The sequence below is a fragment of the Poecilia formosa genome, unplaced genomic scaffold (assembly GCF_000485575.1).
Source record: "Poecilia formosa unplaced genomic scaffold, Poecilia_formosa-5.1.2 Scaffold44, whole genome shotgun sequence".
Taxonomy (NCBI): domain Eukaryota; kingdom Metazoa; phylum Chordata; class Actinopteri; order Cyprinodontiformes; family Poeciliidae; genus Poecilia; species Poecilia formosa.
Window position 1 is genome coordinate 1 of NW_006799983.1, and position 22,566 is coordinate 22,566.

At 38.3% G+C, this 22,566-nt stretch overlaps 4 protein-coding genes across 8 annotated transcripts; 2 read left to right on the forward strand and 2 right to left on the reverse strand.

Annotated features, from left to right (window-relative positions):
* Window positions 1-216: 216 nt before the first annotated feature.
* LOC103137930 (coiled-coil domain-containing protein 86-like) lies at window positions 217-946 on the reverse strand. The gene has a single exon (XM_007551945.2). It carries the CDS (start codon window positions 790-792, stop codon window positions 217-219), a length of 576 nt encoding a protein of 191 aa, XP_007552007.2. The 5' UTR covers window positions 793-946.
* Window positions 947-1,184: 238 nt separating this feature from the next.
* Window positions 1,185-9,173, forward strand: LOC103137808 (beta-galactosidase-like). Its single transcript, XM_007551743.2, has 16 exons — window positions 1,185-1,458; window positions 1,873-2,042; window positions 2,964-3,114; window positions 3,781-3,841; window positions 3,928-4,022; window positions 4,812-4,992; window positions 5,211-5,269; window positions 5,353-5,474; window positions 6,377-6,417; window positions 6,494-6,606; window positions 6,694-6,768; window positions 6,883-6,972; window positions 7,057-7,170; window positions 7,556-7,687; window positions 7,936-8,175; window positions 8,469-9,173. The coding sequence occupies exons 1-16, from the start codon at window positions 1,396-1,398 to the stop codon at window positions 8,721-8,723; spliced, it is 1,962 nt and encodes a 653-aa protein (XP_007551805.1). The 5' UTR covers window positions 1,185-1,395; the 3' UTR covers window positions 8,724-9,173.
* A 1,138-nt stretch (window positions 9,174-10,311) lies between these two features.
* Window positions 10,312-16,203, forward strand: LOC103137810 (claudin domain-containing protein 1-like). Of its 4 annotated transcripts, none has more exons than XM_007551744.2 (7): window positions 10,312-10,406; window positions 10,664-10,754; window positions 11,655-11,964; window positions 12,764-12,838; window positions 13,475-13,573; window positions 13,839-13,976; window positions 15,180-16,203. In XM_007551744.2, exons 1-7 carry the CDS (start codon window positions 10,327-10,329, stop codon window positions 15,398-15,400), a joined length of 1,014 nt encoding a protein of 337 aa, XP_007551806.2. In that variant the 5' UTR covers window positions 10,312-10,326; the 3' UTR covers window positions 15,401-16,203. The 4 variants fall into 4 exon arrangements, with proteins under 4 accessions (XP_007551806.2, XP_007551809.2, XP_007551807.1 ...); XM_007551745.2 differs by having other exon boundaries at window positions 10,353-10,410; XM_016671399.1 differs by having other exon boundaries at window positions 10,367-10,410; window positions 10,664-10,720.
* Window positions 16,204-17,191: 988 nt separating this feature from the next.
* Window positions 17,192-22,238, reverse strand: LOC103137811 (N-acyl-aromatic-L-amino acid amidohydrolase (carboxylate-forming) B-like). 2 transcript variants are annotated; one of them, XM_016671400.1, is made up of 7 exons: window positions 22,125-22,238; window positions 20,185-20,411; window positions 19,903-20,095; window positions 19,527-19,620; window positions 19,340-19,447; window positions 19,083-19,192; window positions 17,192-18,958 (listed from the first exon to the last, which is right to left on the reverse strand). In XM_016671400.1, the coding sequence occupies exons 2-7, from the start codon at window positions 20,409-20,411 to the stop codon at window positions 18,764-18,766; spliced, it is 927 nt and encodes a 308-aa protein (XP_016526886.1). In that variant the 5' UTR covers window positions 22,125-22,238; the 3' UTR covers window positions 17,192-18,763. The 2 variants fall into 2 exon arrangements, with proteins under 2 accessions (XP_016526886.1, XP_007551811.1); XM_007551749.2 differs by lacking the exon at window positions 22,125-22,238 and adding an exon at window positions 21,469-21,648.
* Window positions 22,239-22,566: the final 328 nt, after the last annotated feature.

The window sequence follows — 22,566 nt, forward strand, 5'->3', positions numbered from 1 at the left end:
TTTTTTAAAGAATAATTGCTGCATACATTGAAAAAAAAAAAAACAAACAAGATTTTTTGTAGGTGTTATGACAAAGCAGGCTGCATTGTTTATTTGAGAATAAATTAACAGTTTCCATCATAAAATCCACTGGATTTCTTATTTTATCAGTATATTCATGCAGACAGGTTAAGAAAGAACTTTTCCGAACAGAAATAATACAATTTCAGCTTCAACTCAGCAAGCTGAAGACATATCCCACCTCTGCTTGTTCCGGTCCTTCCACACTCTTCCTGACTTTGGTTTTCCCAGCGGAACCGCCGGGATCGGTTTGGCACTGGGAGCCAGGTGAGCTTTCTTCTTCGGGATGCTACCTGAACCTACAGGAGCCGTTTCTGCTGGTGCAGACTTGGACAGCTGATGTTCTCCTCCATTATCGGCTTTATCCGTTTCCATGACTGCTGCCTGGGCCGGTGGGTCTGAGGGCACTGTGGGTTCTGCTGGTCCGGCGGGTTCTGTAATTTTTGTGGGTTCTGGTTCCGTAGACGCACTGGATTCTTCCACGGTCGGACTGTCTGGTTTCTGCTCCGTATCTTCGGGGTTTTCTTCTTCCGCCGGCGGTGGCAGCTCCTTTAGGACGGACCTCCTGGTCCTTCTGCTGGGAGTCCTCACCGGGGTTGTGCTGTCTTGCAATGCGGCAGGAGGGCGCACCGTGCGGCCGCTGCGGGTCCGCCTGCCCTCCGCTGGCGGATCCTCAACCAGCTCCTCCACTGAGCTATTTTCCTCCGACCGGGCCCTCGTTCTCTTCGGCATACTTCTTAATAAAACAGGCAAAAGTACATAACTTTAACTAACTCCAAAACCCACGTGTGCCTGCTCCCAGCCTTGTGTATGATGCGTTATTTCCGGTTCTGACGTAGATCCAGCTGTGCGTTGTCGCCATCTGTTGGTGTGAGGGAGGAACGGCAAATTACATTCGTAGCCTATAGAACTTTATATTTACAAAAATAAGACCTTTTCGTCTAAGGCCGTTTTTGAAAAGACTTTTCATTTTAATGCCTTTTAGTGAGAGGGCTGGTAACTTTTTGTCTATGGCCTCACATCTGAAACTTTATACACTGTTCTAATGTGTGCGGTTTTTTTTTTCTTGAGTCCTGAGGATGTCCTAAAATGAACACCGTACTAAAACACTCTGCAGTGCCATCTACTGGGCAGACTGCATCCCAGATCTTTCATGGGACCAGGCGGTCACATGATTTTTACTTCCGCAACTTGTGATGCTGTTCATTGAAAAACACCTCAGTACATTCAGTGGGAAATCCTTGGCTAGATATCTGATTTTGTTGGTGTTTGCGGCTCCTGTTAAGAAGTTTTAATATAGCAACATCCCAGCACTAGCTGTGAGAGAGACTCATCATGTCGGTGCTCCGATTTAACAGCGTCTTTCTGCTGCTGCTGGTGATGATGTTTGGACACTCTGTGAGTATTTCTGAGCACCTAGCTAAAGTCTTTAAACTTTCTTTTGAGTTTGTATAACAGTTTAAACTGAAATGAGCAGATTTCATGGTTTATTGACATCTTAACATATAATAATTACATATATTTTACAGATATTTTAAGCTAAAAATGATGGATGTAAATAATGTGTTGCAATTTATAGGGGTCTAGACTGACTAAAGCTTTAATTAAGATTTTTTTATGATTATATTTTTGAACATGTTGATGAATCTGCAGCATTCTTTACTAAAACATTTTAAGTGTCTTCAGGTGTTTGGCTTCTACATCCCTACAGTGACCTGAGGTGTCATCTCTGGGCTATACACTTGAAACTCTATGGGAAGTACTGCGCATGTGTAAGTGTACAGTGACAGACAATGGTGTTTTGACCTGCAGATCGGGACGTCTCCATCATTCAGCGTGGACTACGAAAACAACTGTTTCCGTAAGGATGGAGAACAATTTCGTTACATATCAGGGAGCATCCACTACAGCAGGATACCCAGGGCCTACTGGAAAGACCGGCTGCTGAAGATGTACATGGCAGGACTGAACGCCATCCAGACGTATGATTCCTCCACACACACAAATACGGTGCTCTGTCGAATCACGTTTAAAATCAGGAATTATGTGATGCATCAGTGGTCTCCTAAGAAAGTTGCAGACACTGCACAGATGAGTTATTATTGTTGCATTGTTTTATGAAGTACTGTCTTATTCATAACTACTACTTGCTTTTAACAGATGAAAAGTTGCTTTTAGTTTGTCTTCTAAATTAAAATAATGACGTTTGATCATGAATAACAAATACTTTCGTCAATAAAAGCAGGATCATATATAATAGCGTTTTAGATTTTTCTCTGCTGCCACACACATGAATCAAATGAATGGGGGTTAACCAGTTTTTCTACTTTTAATGGCATCCTGAGGAGATAAAGAAGCAGTCATTACAGTTAGGAGTCCTGGAGCACAGACACATCCAAAGCATGCTGGGTATTGGACCTTGAAGGCCAGGGTTGGAGATTTCTGTTTGAACACATTATTCACCGGACCTGGAAGCATGATGACTGTATCGCACTTATAAAAAAGTAAAAATAAAAGTTCCTCAGACCAAAAGTGACAGAATTATTTAAAAAAGATGGGTCTTTTTATTTAATGTGTTATTTATTGATTTATTGGTTGTGAGACATAATTTAATATATAAATCTGGTGAACTGAGTAACCCCTCGACATATAAGATCTAAGACAATTTTTAGTTAATATTTACTAGTAATCATTTGGAGTAATTTATTCTCTGTGTGTATTTAAGAAACAATCTTCACTTCAACAGCATATTTTAGATTCATATTTTTGTTTTATGAAAACAATGTGCCGGTTTCTTTTTTTCATTGAATCTCATTCTGATTTTGGGTAATTTTACATTTATTTAGGATAAAACACACTTTATGAGTTAATTGTTGAACATAAATACTTTCTTACGCTCGCAGCTACATTCCCTGGAACTACCATGAAGAGACTCCTGGCCAGTACAATTTCAGCGGAGACAGAGATGTGGAATATTTTCTTAAGTTGGCTCAGGACATCGGTCTGTTGGTGATCCTTCGTCCAGGGCCGTACATATGTGGAGAGTGGGACATGGTGAGGGAAACGTGACTTTAAATGCGTTTGCTTTCAAAAACTGAGTTGAAAAGGGACATTTAGTCTCATTTTTTCAAAGGCTTCCTTTGAGTTCAAGTAAGTGCTGTGATCTAGTGAGTCATGTACTAAAATGACATTGTCAATGTTGCACTCTATATTAGCCAGATAACATAAACACTAAAGTATGTAGTCTCTCTTGCATTGCCCTTTTTGCAGGATGTCCTCTGACACAAAGCCTTCTCCAACACTGAGAGAAAACAGCATTTACTCCACAGACAGTGTGTCTGCTGTGACAATGTACATATGAAGGACTTGTTTGAGGAGCAGACCTCAGAGCAGACTGCAGCCTCATGTTTTATCTGAATGTCACCATTTGAACAAAAACTCTGGAAAACTGGATCAATGTGTTTGCTGGGATTTTATGGTTAAGATTCTTTAAATTTAATTATTTTCTATTGGTTTACTTCCCACTACAGTCATTGTCTGGCTTCTATGTTGTATTGTAATCAAATACAGGGAAAAAAAAAAAAAAAAAGTCTTAGCAAAATGGATGTTTTTGCAAGGCAGTGTACCTATAAAGAACTGTGTACAATGTGTGAAATCTAAAGCTTGGCAGTCTCAGCGCCTGTTGTGTTTCTAATTATTAAATGTTATTCTGCTGATTAGGGAGGTCTGCCCGCATGGCTTCTCAATAAGAAAAACATTGTGCTGCGATCGTCTGACCCTGGTGAGCAGCAAACACTCATCTAGTCAGAAATGTATGCGGTGTCCCACTGCATAAAAGCACAATGCTGTAATTTGTGTCCATTCCAGATTACATTGCAGCCGTGGACAAATGGATGGGGAAGCTGTTACCCACGATGAAGCCTTACCTCTACCAGAACGGTGGTCCCATCATCACTGTACAGGTGAGTGTGGATGTCTCTGTTTGTTTTTCATATTAGTACCTGACTGGTTTTCATTTTACAGCCCACTGCAAAGTTACTAGTCCGCCCTGGTAAAGTATTAAATGGTAAATAAATATAAATGGAGAATTTTTAACATGCATACCTCTTGAAGTTTCTCATGGATCGTTTGGCCACTGCTTATTGAAAGTGATAAGTTGATGCAAGAGCTGCCAAACCACAGCTGCAATACCAGAATGACATGCTTTTGTAACTGTAGCTCTGGGAGAAAACAGACTTCCTTGTCCTTATAAAGTATGTATTGATCTTTAGTTTGAGCTTTTATGAACAACAACAACAACAAAAAACAACAAAACAAAGCAGTCCAGGTGGGTTAGGCAGGAAACAGAGGCTCAATGTGTGGGAAAGCATGAGTCTCACTGTCAAGTACGGTGGAGGATCTGTGTGGCTGTGGGCTTATTAATGAATTAAAGAACATGAGAACCTTACTGACTTCATGTGATTTTGAACTTATGAATTTAAAATGGATAATCATTGGGTCTTAAACAATAATTACATGATTAAAAATCAAGAAAAAACAGAAATGGTTCAACAGACACATAATTAACCTTCATCAAAGGCCATCGTATAGATTGTATGGATGAGCTGACGAGCGTGCAGGAGGGGATGATGGATGTTTTTACTTTTTGTTTGAATTGACCAGGTTGCCAATCCATGTGAGGAGTTAAAAAAAAAAACAAGATTTAGTCTCATAAGATAAGAAAAATATTGACACACAACCTTTATCAACAGGTGGAGAATGAATATGGCAGCTACTTTACCTGTGACTACAACTACATGCGTCACCTAACCAAACTGTTCAGAGCCCAACTGGGAGACGAGGTGGTGCTGTTCACCACAGATGGTGCCGGGGTGAATTACCTGAAGTGTGGCTCAATACAAGGCCTCTATGCCACCGTAGACTTTGGTCCCGGTAAGCTCAGCGACTCTCCATGTTACAGTGAATTTTCCTTTTCTGTGAAATGACTCACTTTGTTTGTGTTATTGTGTACCCTCTGAGATCCCTTCATTTAGGTTTGTTTTCTTATTTGTGTGTCTATGCCGACTCATTGTCACGTTTTAGCTTAGTAAGAAGTAATGAGGAAGTTGCACAAAGACACTTTGCAATTCTATGCCTCGTCTCTCTGCTAGGTGCAAATATAACTGCTGCCTTTGCGGCACAGCGACATGCTGAACCTTATGGGCCTTTGGTAAGAACTCGCCTTACCCTGCGCATGTTGCTATGGTTACCCGCATGGCAAAGTGAAAATACTCCTGTTCCTTTGTTTCACAGGTGAACTCTGAGTTTTACACTGGATGGCTGGACCACTGGGGATCCCGTCACTCTGTTGTGTCGTCCGCTGTTGTGGCCAAGTCCCTCAGCCACATGCTGGCTGTAGAAGCAAATGTTAACCTGTAAGTGAGCAAAAGTTACCAGTGATTAGTTTAGAGAAGCAGTCTGTGACTCTGATGTTGCTTGTGCCACCTGCTGGCAGAAGTCGTGTAACTTTTCCACTTGTCAAATTTGGCTACTGATAGGCATTGAAGCCTTAAGATATGAGATTGTATAGAAGAAGCAATCAATGATTGTTCAAATATTTAACATTTAAAAACAATCAAAAGAATTGTTGAAAGGAGGGATAATTCTTCTCAAAGCAGCGCCATATATTATGATGCACATATCGCAATGTCAGCGTGTGCAGTATTTCTTTCACAAAGGACTTTTAGTACACATTTGATTGACTGTTATATGTCAGGTTTCATGCATTCCCTTTCTGTACATTAGTAAAAAATTTTGATTATTTGAATGAACTCTAACTGACCAGCAATAGTATGGCAATTTCACGTATTTTCCTGATAAAGCTCGTCGGTTGCCAAAGATGTAGCCATACATGGAAAAAGTGGAAAAGTTTCACACTTTGATAGAAGACTTAAACCTGAACTAAATGGATCAAAATCAGCAGTTTTCTGGCTAGCACAACTGTAGCAAGCAACAAACAGATTTGGTCAACAACACTTTCAGATGTACCAAATTACAATCGAAACAGAACACATAATGACCAAAAATTGGTCCAATTTGAACATAAACTTCCACACATGTACGTATGCATGCATGTACGTATGTCACGTGATTTATTGAAGTCATTGGAGTCAGTCGTGGTTAGACAGACCTTCTGTGAAGAAAGTTTATCATTACATCATTAAAATGTGATCATAATGTTACAGCTTTGTAAATCATTCTAAAAAAAAATAATAATAATAATCTAAAGTCAATATTTTAAGTACAAACATATATTTTTTTTATTCCTTCCCTGAAGGTACATGTTCATAGGCGGGTCAAACTTTGGCTACTGGAATGGTGAGTGTGATGTTAGCATAATACAGCTTTCCTGCATCTTTCCTGAGACACTAATGGTGTGTTTTAATGCTCTCAGGCGCAAACTCCCCGTATGCTGCACAGCCCACGAGCTACGACTATGACGCCCCTCTGTCAGAGGCAGGAGATCTCACAGAGAAATACTTTGCCATCAGAGACGTTATCAGAATGGTATGAACCTGAATAAATAAGCATTGTTTTAGATATTTTTTTTTTTCCTTTTGTGTCATTGAGAACATCTTTGTCTTCCTAAAATAGTACAGTAAGGTACCGGAGGGACCGATTCCACCAACAACGCCAAAGTATGCGTACGGTTCGGTTACGATGCAGAAGGTAAGCATTCAGATGGCTGTGTTTGATGTTATCACTTACAGGCTTCTAGTTTGTGACCATCTTTTCTGGCTTTGCACCAAACTAGCATCGACTTGCTTGTTTTGTCTCCTGCAGCTCCAGACGGTGTTGAGTGCCGTAGAAACGCTGTCGTTCTCAGGTCCAGTTAAAAGCACCTATCCTCAGACATTCACTGACTTAAATCAGGTATCCTCCAGTCTTTTCTCACCACAGTAGTTCCATTTTTGTTTTTTTCACTTTCTGTGTCTTTTTTTTTTTTTACCTCTCCAGAGCTTTGGCTTTGTTCTGTACAGAACAACTCTGCCTTTTAATTGTAGCCAACCCACCCCTCTGTCATCGCCTCTGAATGGGGTCCATGACAGAGCGTATGTGTCAGTGGATGGGGTGAGTCGCATTATTCATCATCAGATCCTCTATGCAAAAGCTGTGAATTGTAGCTAATGATTATGAAAGAACTTCAGAATGACTTCAATGAAGAGCACAATTTTTTTTAATTAACAAAAATACAGAAGGAGACAGCAGTACATTAGTTGGCCTTTTACATTAGAGACCAGCTTTTCCAGTGCATTTTGCCTCTGAGTACATGAAACGACAAAGTATGAGGAATCAAAACTAACAAACAGTAGACTGAATCATTCAGTCTACCTCCAGTCAACAACACTTCAGTACAGAAACAGTGAATACAATTTTCAATTTCAAAATGTAATTTTTTTCCCTCAGGATTTGTGATAATTGTACTAATATAAACATACTTTTTTTTTTTTTTAAGGTGGCAGTAGGGGTTCTGGAAAGGAACAAGGTCTTGAGTGTGAATGTGACGGGAAATGCTGGAAGTCAGGTGGACATCCTGGTGGAAAACATGGGCCGAATCAACTATGGAAAAGACATCAATGACTTCAAGGTTTTTTGTTTTGTTTTGTTTTTGTTTTTTTTTGTTTTTTTTTATTGTTTGTTGTTTGTTTTTGGCTTTAGAAATATGTTACTGAGGCCTCAAGGTCTAATGTGCTGTCAGACATTAAGTTGTTGCTGACATAAAGTCACAGACACTGCACCAACCTGGGATCATAATGGGGCATCCACACTGAAACATTTGGAATGATTTAGAAATGTTACATTTTTTTTTTATCATTTGTTGTTTTCTCAATAAAGGGCCTGGTCTCCAATCTTAATCTGGGACAAACCACCCTTACCGGCTGGACCATGTACAGTCTCAGCATCGACGAGGCGGTCAGACAGGGCCTCCTCGGAGAACAATCTCCCACACAAAGAGACCCAGGTCAGCCTGCGACTCTTTCGCTTCCCGCTTTCTACAATGGAAGCTTCATCATTCCTGACGGTATTCCTGACCTCCCTCAAGACACTTATGTCAAGCTGCCAGGCTGGAAGAAGGTGAGAGACCCTAAAATAAGCTTTTAGCTTTTAAGCTTTGTCAACTACTCATGTATAGATATTCAACATGTGAGTTTAATTAAATTGTGAAAGTAGATCTTTTTTTTATTATTATTATTTAAGCAATAAGACCATGAGCTGTCACTACCCTTCTACAAATAGTTTCAGATATTAAATGTTTTATTATTGCGTTGTTTATATCGCCAGTAAAACTTTTACATTCCCAATGTAATATCTGTTAGGCACCTTTGACTAAAATGCAGTGCAAATTAAATATTTATTTGTTTCCTTAGGGGCAGATCTGGATTAACGGTTTTAATTTGGGGCGTTACTGGCCCGCTCGTGGCCCTCAGGTGACACTTTTTGTGCCTGCCAGCATCCTGAGCACAGCAGCACCCAACAATGTGACCGTCCTGGAGCTGGAAACAGATCCATGCAGCTACCAGCCATGCACAATTGAGTTTACAAACACCCCGATCCTCAATGCAACAGTCCTCTCTCAGCCCAAACTGCACAGGAGACTGTTTACTAAAGAGGATTTCCTGTGACAATAAGGGAACTCTCTATTGCACTAAAGGAATCAGTTTGCACTGCAGGACTCGACATATGAGCCTGGAATCAATGTTTGATTTGTGAAATGGAAGAGCATTTGAATTTTTTTTTTTGAACAATCTATGTTGTGTAAATGCCATTTTGTTTTCTGATACTATTTTTCTAACTATGTTTGCACCACTTGATTGTAGCAGGTATCCAAAATCTCTTCTTGTCTACTCTCAAAGGGATTATAAGCAATGTTAGCTGTGGCATTTCATCATTCAGGGAACATTTAATTTTTCAGATGAAAACCACATCAGGGATGTGTCTGTTTAGATGCGTAGTCCTTTGAGTAAAACAAGTTGCTCCATAGCTTTAAATTAGTCATCTAGTCATCTTGTAGTTGTAATATTTGTACAAGATGTGCCTATATCATAAAAACAAAATAAAAACTTGAAATCCATCTTTATTTTAATGCAACTTAGCTTTTATGCATATTCACATTTTAGGGCAGGCAAATGTATGGCATCAAATTTAAAGACAGGCTAGGTTAGTTTTGGTTCCTGCATTACACTCATTCTTTATTTGGGATTCTCACTTCAATGTGTTCCACATGCCACATTTTCTTTTTCTCCACCTCTTAGATTTAGAGTTTTCACGGTGCCTGTAGTCCATCGTGGGGGATTTGTATTCTAAAAATACCCAGAACTTTCCATCTTCCACCAATAGGTTAATTTTAGTATGGTCTCTAATCATAACCTGTTTTCCACATGTGTTGTATTTGGAATAACTCTAAAATTCAGCACAAAAACAAGCTATTATTTCTTCAGACATAGTTGGCATTATTCAATTTCATCAGCTACAACAAATAACTTCTACAGCTATGCAGATTTTCTTAGTACAGGGTTTTTATTACTTTAAGAGAAGCATTGCAATTCATTCTGCCCTGGGGTTGCTCGTGTTGTTTAAAGATATTGACCTAAAATCCTCCTGACCCGAACCTAGACAATCCAACTCAACTAAAAAGCCATCAATTCTAAAATTCAATCAATATTTTCATGAAAATCTGGTTTCACCCACTTTATCCTGCAGACAAATTGGAATATCTTTGTGCAGAATCTTAACTGAAAAAAGTGCTCTTTCACTCAAAGTCAAAGAGGTTTCTTCAAAATTAAGTCATTAATTTTAACCAAACAGACACTTCCTTCATAAATATAAAGCTATAGTTATCTCTTGTTCTTCCTGTAAACTTTATACAGGGACTGTTGATTTTTTTTTTTTTTTGGGACGTTCACAAAACTTTTCAAAAAGCATTTTGCTGATCTTCATTAACAATGCACCTGATTTCACACTGTATTTTGGGAAAGTAGATTTTAAAGTCAAAGATTCTGCCATATTTCTTACAAATAAGATTTTGTTTCTTTCAAAAGTTTTGTATTCATAAAAGTTTTTGAACACCTTGTAATAGATTTGAAATTGTATCTAGATACAATCTTAAATTCAAACAAAAGGGCTATAAAATTATTAAATGATTTTTACTGAATACACTCTTTGTTTAATGTCCTCTTTTACAGTACGTTTCCTAGATATCCAATACTTTTTCACTGTTCGTAACAAATGCAACAAAAAAAAAAAAAAAAAAAAAAAAAGACCAACGTAACACCGGAGCAGCATCAGGAAACTGAGAAGAAGCGGTTGTTGGTATCATGTTTTTGTTACCTATGAATTTGATAATAATGCTAATTTTTTTTTTTGTTGAATTATAATGACGGTGGCTTCTTTGTGTGACAGTGGCGACCTAGAAACCTAGCTAGGTCGCCATGTTTCTATTCTCTATGTCTGTGTAGCTGCTATCTGAAACAAGTCCATTAAATTAGCTATTGAATGTCAAAGTTCTTGTCTCCGCAGTTGCTGGTATAGAACTGTTAGCTGTTTTTTTGTCTTTGTTTTTCAGTATCCCCCATCCCAGCGTTCGGGTGATACTTAAACATGACCGAATAAAGTCTCCGAGGTTCGGACACCGACTGAAACACACCCAGCTGAAGGTGCTAACAACATACAGCTGTCAGGACGCTGAAGTTAGCTTTTAGTTCTTGAATAAACTGACTTTAAAGATTCAATATTTTAATGCGAAAATATCAGTTCGTTGACTGGTCATACTAGTAGTGAATTGCTTTAGCACTTGATGACACTATAATTGATTAACTTATTCTAATAGAGAAAATAAAATATATTTTTTTCCCTATCTACAAACAGAAGTTTTACTGGAACGCTAAACCACCCAGACTAATTTAAACTGCACTAATGACAGATTCATTAAAGTACAACTTGTAATAAATGACGTTTCTCTCCATCTCATTTCATGAAGTCCAGCTTTAAAATTACAGCTAGACTATTGAATCTTGAACAGATTCAACGAAATATATTATATGTATCTATGTAAAGAGACTGAAGCCCCTCACCCCTACCCCTCTTTTGTTTTATTTATTTGGCAGCCATATATCAAATTGAAGTATCTGTGTTCAATACCGCAAAGGACAGCTTATATTTGACACAGTACTGTAATCCAACAGCACTATGGCATTGTTGGATATCTGGCCAAAAGATATTGGGTAATCTTTTGGCCAGTTTGATTGACGCTAATTCGCTTGTATATTGTCAGTGGCTTAGATAATAACCTGATGCAGTGTTATAGGGACATTGCGTAATGCTAAGGAAATAATCTAGCTGAAGTTTAACAACACAGTGTTTTGGATTTGGAAGTCGCGCGGATCGGAGGTGGTATTCCACATTCAAAATGCAGTCAGGTGTCTAATTTAAAGAGTAAAACTGATCCGTAACTTCAGAGTCATGCTGCTGTGGCTGAAGTTGCTGAACAACAAAATATTTATCTAAACAGTCCATTCTTTGTCAGAAACGGCATCTCTCTCCCCCCCTGCTTGCAGGCAGTCCGAGCTGTCTGTGAGACCATGGTGGACAATCGCTACGCCACGGCTTTGGTCATCGGCTCAGTCCTCAGTCTGCTGGCCACTGTCTACCTGTCTGTGGCGGTGGGGACTCAGGACTGGTTCCAGTACAACACCCCACCTATCAAACGGTGTGTCAACACCACTGCGATCAAAAATGAGTTCCTCACTGGAGACTTTGAGGAGAAGACGTACAGCAGCCACCTGTTCAAGTGGAACGGCACCTTGGGTCTGTGGTGGAGGTGCATCCAGGTTCCTCTCTGCAGCCACTGGTATTGCTGTCAGCAAGGTATTGTATCTAACCTGCACTAAAACAAGTCACAGAAATGCTAAACTGCAAAGTCTGTTTTTGGTTAGTTAGAAAGTGATATATTTTTTAATTTAGTTTCTAATGTTTACTTCCTCCTCCTGACCATTTATTCCTCCATTGGAATCCAGTCGTTCTCCAGTCGCTATGCGTGTGAACGACCAGGAATAATATGGCTACTAACACCTCTGAACTGCTTTTCACTTTAACCTTTTACACAAATAATTAGAAAATTAAAAGAAATGCAGCTTTTTNTTTTCCATCCATATTAGATATTAGATCTAGACATTCTATTGTTACTATTTATTAGACCAAAAGAATTTGTTAAATTATTTGATAAGAGCATACAATTTTATAGGTTTATTTCACAGTGAAGGTGTGTTTCAGATAGTTAGACCAGTCATTGCAGATCCACATCAAAGCTTCACAGGAGTGTGATCTGAATCCTTTGTGGTGTAGTGAGTTAGAGCAGCTGTTTGTGAAGACCTTGCAAATTTGATCAAATACCCATACTGTCAATCGCTTTATATTTTCTAATAAATGAATGGAAAATGAATGTGATTGTTCAGAATGTGAACTTGAGGTGGCTGTTTATCTCGTGCATTTAGCTTTGCTTTCAATGAGGAATGTTAAGGTTCGGTGGTGGTCTGAAAGTTTGATCTTATATTGGTAATAGTGGGATGTGCCTTTTACATTGGATGAAATAAAGAAGCCAAAATAATGAATCTTTAAACAAACATGAGAAGATTATCAAGATTTTAATTAGTGTCTTAATCAACAGGTGATCTTCAGACAGGCAATGAAAGTGCCAACACAACACAGCAGAGAAATTGCACTCATCAAAGTGGATGTACAGGTAGTTTACAATATGCCACATTTTGCAGTTTGTATATTTAATCTGACTCTCAGAGCAATCACAAAACTCTCCATCTTTGCAATTTAAAACAATTTTCCTAATTCTATGGCTCATTCTCAACTTGCAGGTTATCTTGTGTGCTTTTTATCTTTAAATAATCCTTTGAGCTTGATTAAAAATGTACTAATTTCAGCTGAAGTTGGAGCACATGGCTCCACTTCGAACAATGGAGGGTTATGAAAAGTAGGTGGGCTTCTTTTACACAGTAGGGTAGACATACAGGCAAAAAAGGAGGGGCTGCCACGAGACTCTGCACCGACAAGAATAAGTGAGAAAAATTCTGGATCCCATTCCATGGACAGGTAAAAAGTAAGCAATAAATAATCTCTGGACTCCTTCCTCAGTGAGAGCTTAGGTTGAAGGACAGAACTGCATCTCAGTTTTTGGAAATGGATACCTCGGGTTTGCTTTCATCTGTTAAAAGTTTGGAGAATTTGTGTATTATTGATCTGTAAGAAATGCCTGTGCAAGTCAGGCTTTCTGTCTCATCCTGCTCTCCAGCCCTGTGTTCCAACCTGCTTTATGTGTTGATCTCGGATGCTCGGGTAGATCTTTGCCCTCTTCCCTTCACTTTAGATCCTAAGACGGAGACCATCTGTATGAGCTTCACCCTTCCTCAGCAGTTCAGTACAAAGGTCAAACAGAACGAGAGCGAGGAGGATCTGCTCAGAACATGTGAGTGCAAATCCCAAACGGAGGCAAATTTCAAAACGTCACATATTCTTTTAATCTAAATATTTTTGTTCACCTTTCTTCCTCTCTCGAGTGACTCAGTGTGTTGAAGTTTTAATTTTATACCCAACCCTGCCTCAAAGATAAAAAAAAACAAATTTTTTTTTTTGATTTTTGTTGCAGTAGTTGATTTGTCCTCCAAACTGTTTTCAGTGGTTGGTTTAATTTGACAAACCTCTGAATGGTGAATCTTTGTCTTTTTGTTCAGACCTGTGGAGGTGCCAGTTTCTGCTGCCCCTGGTGTCTTTGTCTCTGGTGTTTCTCAGTGGTCTGGTTGGGGTCTGTGCCTGCCTGTGCCGCAGCTTCACGCCAACCCTGGTTGTGGGATTGTTCCATTTTATCGCAGGTGAGAGAAATGCGTCCCTATCCTGTTGATCCTCAGGTGTACCCTTTTGTTAAAATGCTGTATTTGTATCTTAATGTTGAGTTGAGATGGATAATTTTGTAACTCTTTCCAATCTTCTATAGCATTTAATCTAAGATATAATAAATGCAGGTTTTGTCCGTTTTTTTTTTCTTGCAATATTGGTGTTGAATGTCCACAAAGAATTACACTGAAAGTGCCACTATGTTTTCAGTTCTACTTTTTTTTTCATTAGAATTGAATCTGTTTGTTTTTTTTTGTTTTTTACATTTTTCATTCTACAGAAAAATTATCTGTCCTCTCTGCAAAATGTTATATTTCTCTATATTTTAAATTATAAGAATTGAAGAAAATTGTTTCTTTGAAATGACACCAAATTTATTTGAGTAGGCTTTTATCTATATATACTGTATTTTTTTATTTTTTATTTTTTTTATTTATTTATTTATTGTTTTTTATTTATTTATTTATTTATTTATAAAAAAAAAACACAGTTGCGATTCTAAGTGAGTTTTATTTGGCTGACCTGAGAGCAGAAACTGCTTCTTTGGTTGTAAAGGTTGCAGACGCCTGCTCTGCACTGACCAAAGCTGCTGGATCAACCAGACTGACTTTCCCTGCTGCAGGCTCGAGTATAGCAGCCGTTGTGGTTTTCTCAAATCCATCCAAAATGTGAAAATAAATTATTTGTATTGCTTACAGGACTTTGTTTATAAACCAGAACATTTAAAGAAGCAGGAAAACCAGAAAATTCTCAAACCAGCTCTGTGTAACTACTTTCTTTAGATTTTAATGTTGATTTTTTTAAATTTCTTGTAAATTGTCTGTTGAATGTGGTGGTGAGTCTTTTTGATTTTTTTTTTTACTATGATGCTGCACAGATGCTTCCTTTTTTTGCCTTTGAGTCCAAACACTTTGGAGCCTCATTGAGGGCATCGATACTTGAAGTTTTCTTTTTTTGTTGTGCTGTTATTAAGCAGTTCTTTACACTTTTCAAAGGCCATTTCTGGTAGGCGTACAACAGTGTGTTATGGTTTCATTCTTATCACTACCACAAAGCAAAGTTTCAGCTTCAGGATGTTGTTTTTACTTTAAGCCCTGTGACAAGCTGAAGATAATGATGGTAATCAACAGCATCTTTATTTCTCATCCTTCTGCTCGGCTGTTGTCTCGTCTTGTTATCAGGCCTCTGCTCTTTGGGAACTGTCTGCTGTTTTCGGATCAGCGTGGATCAGCTCAACGGCGAATACAGAAAACCGGGAGATGTCGTCGGGTCAATGGGGTGGTCTCTCTACCTGGCCCTCATCTCCTTCCCCCTGCAGATGATGGCCGCCGCTCTGTTCCTGTGGGCGGCCAGAAGTCACCGCAAACACTACACCCGCATAACCGCATATAGGGTTGCATAAAGAGACAGGGATAGTATATTTTACGATAACCAAGTAGGTCTACAACCTTTCTTCCAACAATTTGTGGTTGTAGTTCATTAAAATGTTCAGGTCGTAGCTTCTCACTTCCACTGTAGCAGTCTTGCAATGCAGAAATAGTTCAGGGTATCACAGGTTTAAGCGTCAGCTGCAGCCCATCCATACGTACTCATAAACACATTGAAACATTTCGTGTGGCTTTATATCACCTTTGCCTTTGTTTTTTTTTAACCCCATTACTGAGTTGTACATCATCTTGATGTTGCATATTTTTAGCTTCTAGGTTTTTGTGGCTATATTTGTTTCTGCTGGGTTTTTTATTTTTTATTTTGCCATTTGCCTTCTTTTTGTTGCCAATGCTTTTCCAGCTGCTCACCATATTGTCCTTAACTCGGATACAACTGTGTAAACTTGCACTATCTGACTTTTAGATGTGGACTTTTATGGTCCAAATCAAGGTAGTTGTTTCTGTTACTAAAAAGAGTCTGGTGCACCTTTATTTAACTTTTTTGTCTTGTTTTTGCATCATTTTTAAATATCAAGGCTTTGCATGTCATTTGGGTTGACCTTTCCATCATCTGTGGTATTTTTATTTTTTTTTTTTATTTTGGTCTGTGGTAAAATGACTAAATGTCATAAAATGCCACAGTCTAAAAGTGGAACCACTCACCTTCTGCTGTCATTGATATTGATGAATCTTGTGTGTACTGATGCAGCGTAATTACCAATTTTATTGTGTTGTTTTTGTAACAAGCTGAATCTATTAAATGCGTTCAGGAAATTCAGTTACTACTACTGCCGTTTAAATGTTAAAAGCTGTCTAAACAGTTGCTTTCTCAGTTGTTAAATGTTGGTTTTATTGGAGTTTGTCCAATTTTGCAGTTTATCTTTGCAGTTTGCCTGGCCATAAACTCAGAAAAGGACACATCCTTGATGTAAGACCCCTTGCAAAAGTATCTACACCCTTGAGTTTGCACATTCAGCCTCCTTACAATCACAGAACTCACTATTTTTGGACAAACACCAGTGCATAAATGGAAAGCTAAAAGTAAATTGATACAATATTTTTACATAAGCACCTCAGCTTTCTTGTCGGTGCTGCAATTCTTTTGGGGGTATCTCTGTTCCAGCCTTAAAAATCTACAAAGTTTTGCCAATTCTCTTTTTGGAAAACGCCAAGCTCTGATTGGATACATCTAGGAAGAGCCATTTTTGTCTTTTCTTTAGTTTTGAACTTTGACTAGTCCATTTCCATTCAGTTTTGTTCCTGGCCATATGTTTAGGCTGGTTGTCATTCTGGAAGTTGTAGCTCTGCTCCAATTTAAAATCTTTTGCAGCCTCTCATGGGATTTCACCCAGAAAGGCCTTGTATTTAATTCAATACATCTTAGCTCTTGACTGGGAGTTTGTGATTGTAACCTGACAAAATGTGAAAGTTTTGAGGGTAATAATACTTTTGCAATACAAAGTAGCAGAGTGAACAACTCCAGTAATGGTTTTATTTGGCTAATTATTTCACTGATTTGCACAGTGACCAGATTCTGATTTCTTCAACCAACATGTTTTTTTTTTTGTTTTTTTTTTTGTTTTGTTTGTTTTTTCAGAAATAAATTTGCCTTCATCAGGGAAAGAAAAAAAAAAGACTAGCATTGACTCAAAACATGTCCATTTGTATTTTTGGAGAAAGAAAGTGTTTAGAAAACAGCACAATTTCAAAACTGAAAGCAATACTTAATATTTTTATACCATGTGAGGACAATTTATGTTATTCCCTTTAAAGTTCTTTACAACTTTAAAGGGAAGGGAATCACTATAGGAAAAATAAGAAAATAGGCTTCAGTTCCCCAGCTGAATCTTTTCTCGTTTTCCATCTGATGATTTATTTGTTCTGTTACAGAGTGAAGGACATAAATCAGGGTAATTGTTGCCAAGTTGTCGCCCCAGTCATGCCCTGTGTCTACCATGAGGGGGCAGTGTTAGGATCTGGCTTTTATTCAATTGGTCAGGTAAGATTTGAAAAAGAGTCCAGGACATGAAATTATCTGATAATCTGATTATATTCACTTTTGAGCACATTAGCACCTAATCCTCACGTTTTTAGGTTTTTTTTCATGAGATAATTTGAGAAAACAAAAAACTTCCAGCAAAAATGCGCAAAATATCTGTATGAAACATTTTGTTGATAATTCACATTGATCAGAGGTGTTTTAACTATGTTACATTTTCAAATAAGCAAGAATTTGTCATTTCACTCTGGTGTCAGAAAATAAATTGTGACTTTGTTTTGAACTGACATCTTTAACTGAAGCGTTTCCTGTCAGTATGTCGAGTTATACGTATTGAGACTTCTTGAAAACTTTTTCATCTTCTGAAACGTAATACTGTATTGTTGCTATGTGAAATAAATTTGACAATTGGTTACTTTTATTGGAATTTTTTCGATTTTCATTAGCTTAAAATTTGAATGCAGAGATGGTGCTTTACTTTTTGCAAATGGAAAATATCTGAATAAATTTGGATAACTTTACATTTCTGTGCAGATGTGCTTCCTTTCTGACCATTTAGAGCAGAATACTACTACTAAAACTCCATGCGTTACAATAAAGCACATTGTAGGACTTACGACTTAATATATACATTAATGCACTTTCCACAACTTAAAGTAAATTAATTCATGGAATGTGCATTAATGTAGATATTTTTTCTTTTATGTGTCAAGACAATTTTCACATGCTTCTAAGAAGATCATCAGAAATACACAAGTAATGCTTCCATTTATTTTGTTTGGGCACAACTGATGATAATGTAATATTGAAAGAGTGATGGAAAAAAAAAAGGTTCAGATTCTGTTTTACAAGCAGGGATTTTTCTGTCATTCCATAATTAATATTGGCCAATAATCATTTTTTGTTATTGCAATAAATACTAGGAAAAATAATGAAATGTACGTTACATTGCTCACCCCTAAAGGCAGCTCAGGATACCTGCTCTTGTCATGACAAATGGTGGCTTGACAAAATACAGATTCAGGGGCGCTGAATATAAGTCACACTAGCTAGATTTTTAATTAAAGTAGAAATTTTAATATCTATGCATTATTTTCCTTCCATTTTATAATTATACTCTTCTTTGTACAAGTCTATCATGTAAGACCAGAATAAAAAAAACCTGAAATTTATCACAAGATAAAATGAGAAAAGATTTAAAGGCTATAAATATTTTTAGTTTTGCAAGGCACTGTATCAGGTGTTACAGATAAACTCAAATTCCTGACTTCCATCTTTTGCTCCATTGTGTTTTTTTTTCTTAAGGTGATTGAAGCACTCGTGTTATCTTTGTCTTCCCTCAGTCGTTTTTCACGCTTATGGGTGGAAAGCTGTACGTTTTTCTCTGAGCTAAATGGAAAGCAATCTTCTTCTCGTAGTAGGCGCATTCATTCACAAAGAAAGGGTAGAGGTCTTCTCCCTCGTACTTCAAAATATCCCCAGAAAATGTCTGGAAGATGGGATCCCCTGATCGCAGAAGCTTAAAGTCGTTATCCTAAAAGAAAAAAAAAAGAGAAAATTATACATGCATGTTTTCACTTCACTGGTTTTCTAAAGAGCCTCAGTTTTTCATTAAGTTCAAAGGTAAATTGTTGGATTTAAAAGCCTCAAAAGTTCACCTGTAGGTTTTGGTGGATGACAGCAGTGGCTTTACCAGCCGAGTCTCGTGGGTAGTCAACACTTTTAACAAAAGTGTATGCTTCCACTGTGCCGCCCTCAAAACTGTGCCCTGTTGGCAGAGGAAAGTAAATCACTGAGTAATGTGTCTAATTAATATAACACAATCAAAAATAAGAGCAGGATTTAGGACTTTTGTTATGCAGAGATTATTTGCTCAACTAAAAAAAGAAAGAAAGCAACCGGCATTGCTTCCTACCAGAACTGAATTTCTGAAGCCACTGTAATGTGAGATCCAATGCTTCTTTCACCACGTTGAAGATATCAGCTCTGAGCACACCGTTGGGTTGCGGGCCGACTTCTATCGCTGCAACAAAGCAATGTTTGTCTCAGAAATCCAGCTTAATGAAGATAATCTTTCACATAATGAATATTGACATAGTTACCAAAGCCATGTTTGCCCACTGACTCCAGGGAATAAGCTTTGGAGCTGGGAATGTCCAGCTGTATCGCTCTCACAGGCACAGAGCTCAAGTTATTCTGAAAAATTGATATTTATAGATTAAAAACCTAACATACATCCTGCAGTGGCTCTAAAAACTATCTTCTATGATTTTAGTATAATATAATGAGTCAATAACTAGCCTTAAAATATAAAATCTTGTGGATTACAGACAGGATAACCTATTTTTTTTTCTTCTTCATGTATTAGTTATGGCCACCATTTAGGGTTAGGGTTACAATAGACACGCGGTCTGTTGTATTCTTACCATTTCGATTAGGACGCTGTGTGTGTGTGTGTGTGTGTGTCTGAGTTCATACCTCTATGTACTTGTAAATGTGCAGAGTGATCCAATCTATGGAGTAGAAGATTAAGCACAGGCCCATGTTGGAAGTGGTGTTGTGCAGGTCTATGAGCAGGTCAACAGCCTCTGCGCTTCCTTTGGGCCCCAGCTGAGCGTTCAGTTCCTGGGCTCGCCTCACCTCATACGGGGTTGACTCTGTTATGGGGGAACTTGGAGCAGCGTAGCGATTTAAGCAGTGGACACAACACAGACTTCTCAAATTTGCAGCCCACAGGACTCACGTGGACAGCTGGCTTACCTCAGCAAGACATCTGTGAAGCAGCGGTTCAGATCCATCTCTGTGTATCGTCTGCCAGCAGCCACGGCTCTTGGATTGGTCTCGACAGTGGTTACAGAAACAGACCCCGCTTTCTCCATCTTCTGTTTCTGCATTTCCCTCACAATGTACACCCCAGTCAACTCATTCCCGTGGGTTCCACCGCAAATGGCGACATTGTGTATTGGTGGGACAGAGGTGCGCTCCATCTGTTGGGCCCAATACAATAATGGTGATGTTAGTTAGGTGTTGGCAGGCATAGAGTCCTTCCAGAAATGGGGCTGGAAAGAGCTAAAGTTTAGCTGGATGACGATGAGTTAATGATTTGACTAAATAAATGACACAAAAACCTTTAAGTAAACTCAGCAAACATGATCTGCAAGTTTCCAAACAGAAAAGGTCATTCATTAACAAACGGGGCCCAGTATGTTCAACAGTTGATTTTCAAGTGCAACTTTTAATAGACGCCGCCTTTTATCCTTTCCTTCCATGTTGGTGTTGGTATAATGAGATACATTGAACACTGTGGAAGTTCAGGAATTGGAAGTGGTACGAATCCACTTGCAAGGCACTGTAGTGCAGTTCAGTCCCAATGCATAGCTGAGGACATTTATCTGTCAGCATTCCCAGCAGTTACTTCAAAGTATCGTGAAGCAACCATCTCAGCCTTGCTTTTCTGCAATCTGACTGAGCAAAAACTCGTTATCATTTTACTTTTGCCTTCTCCTTTTTTTTTTGAAGTTTTGTAAACTCCCATTTTTAGGGGAATTTTTAAGTTGTTAGGTTTAAGTTTGAGAGTTTTGCTCACAGTCTGAGAGTCATCAATGAAAACTGCAGGGGTTCAGAAAGACTTCGGAGAAGGGGGTTGGGTGTAAGTGACTAATACAACTATTAAACTTTAAAAGTGCTTATATACTTAAAAAAAAATCTCAGCTGTTAATCTTGCCTTTCTAGACAGCTGTTGAACATGTTTCCACTTTCCCACCTTTTGCTAAAGTATTTAAAGGATAATTGTGTAGTCGTCAGGACGCCCAGGTCCTGACGCCCAGGTCGTCAGGGCGTCAGGACCTGACGACCGTTGGTCCAGATGCCAACGGTCTGTTGGCATCTGGACCGTCTCCTCTGAATGAGCACAAATGTATATGCATAGCAGAATGCTTCTGTCATCTAATGAAGGCTTTCACTGAAGCAAAGTGTTGTTTTTCCTGTCTCAAAATGGCCAACAGTAAACATAAACAGCATAAATATTAAGACTACATGGCTTACCTGAGAGTTTTCAGCCCTGTCAGCTATTCACTAAACTACAGCAACCTTTGAACTTTGAATCGGCGGCACAAGCAGAGCTGAAAACAAACCACACCGCCTGCATGACTGCCTCTAAACGCTCGCATGGTGCTCCAATTGTAAGCTAGCAACACCACTTCTTGTGTTGTGTCTTCCTCATTCCCTTGGCCCTCCTCTTTATTTTCAAACAGCTCAAGTTTCATACGGCAGAACATTTTGTGATGTAACAGAAACTCGCCCTCTTTTTATTTTTCCTGCCAGACCAGCAGGAGTCGCTCTCAGTGTAACTTTGAGACACCGCAACGACAAAAGCAAAGCAGCAGAGTTGTAGTAGTTTGGGATTTATTTTCTAAACTGCTCTTACATCAACCACCATCACTTATTGCATTACCTGACAAGAAGTTAATTGTGTTCCTATGTTATTTTTCTGTACTCTGTGGTAGCAAACTCTATTGGACATTTACACAGCCTACAGTCAGGAGTCCAACTAATATATATAATTTAAAATGCACTTAAGCATTAACATGCTTCAAGACCACAATCAGAATTTCCATATTTTTACATCTTCTTGCTACTTCAGATTAATTAAATTATTATTTTTTTTAAATGTCTTAAAACTCCTTAACAAGGTGCTTTACCTCACAACTCTCAGATGTCTCTGTTCATTACAACCTCTTCTGTCTTCTGTACTAAGCCTTCTCCCAGGAGAAACAAGTCCAACTCTTTTTATAGATGTGTAATCCTGTTGGGGACATCCCCTGATGGGAAGCTGCTTTCTCTCTCTTTGTTTCTCTTCCTCGCTCATTTGCTTCAGCAGAATCTGTTTTGATTCAAATAAAAACAACAAAAAGCCATTTTCCCAACCAATAATGTGAACAACAAAAATGAAGTGAAACAATGAGATAAAGCAGAAGAAGTTTTTTTTTTTTTTTATGATCTTAATTTTTTTTGGTAGAATTTATACTTCCTTGTAATATTTATTTATACCTCTTGAACATTTTCACGTTTTGTAATGCTGCAGCCACAACCATTAATGACTAAAGCATAATAAATAGTGACTTACAAGTATACTCACTTAAA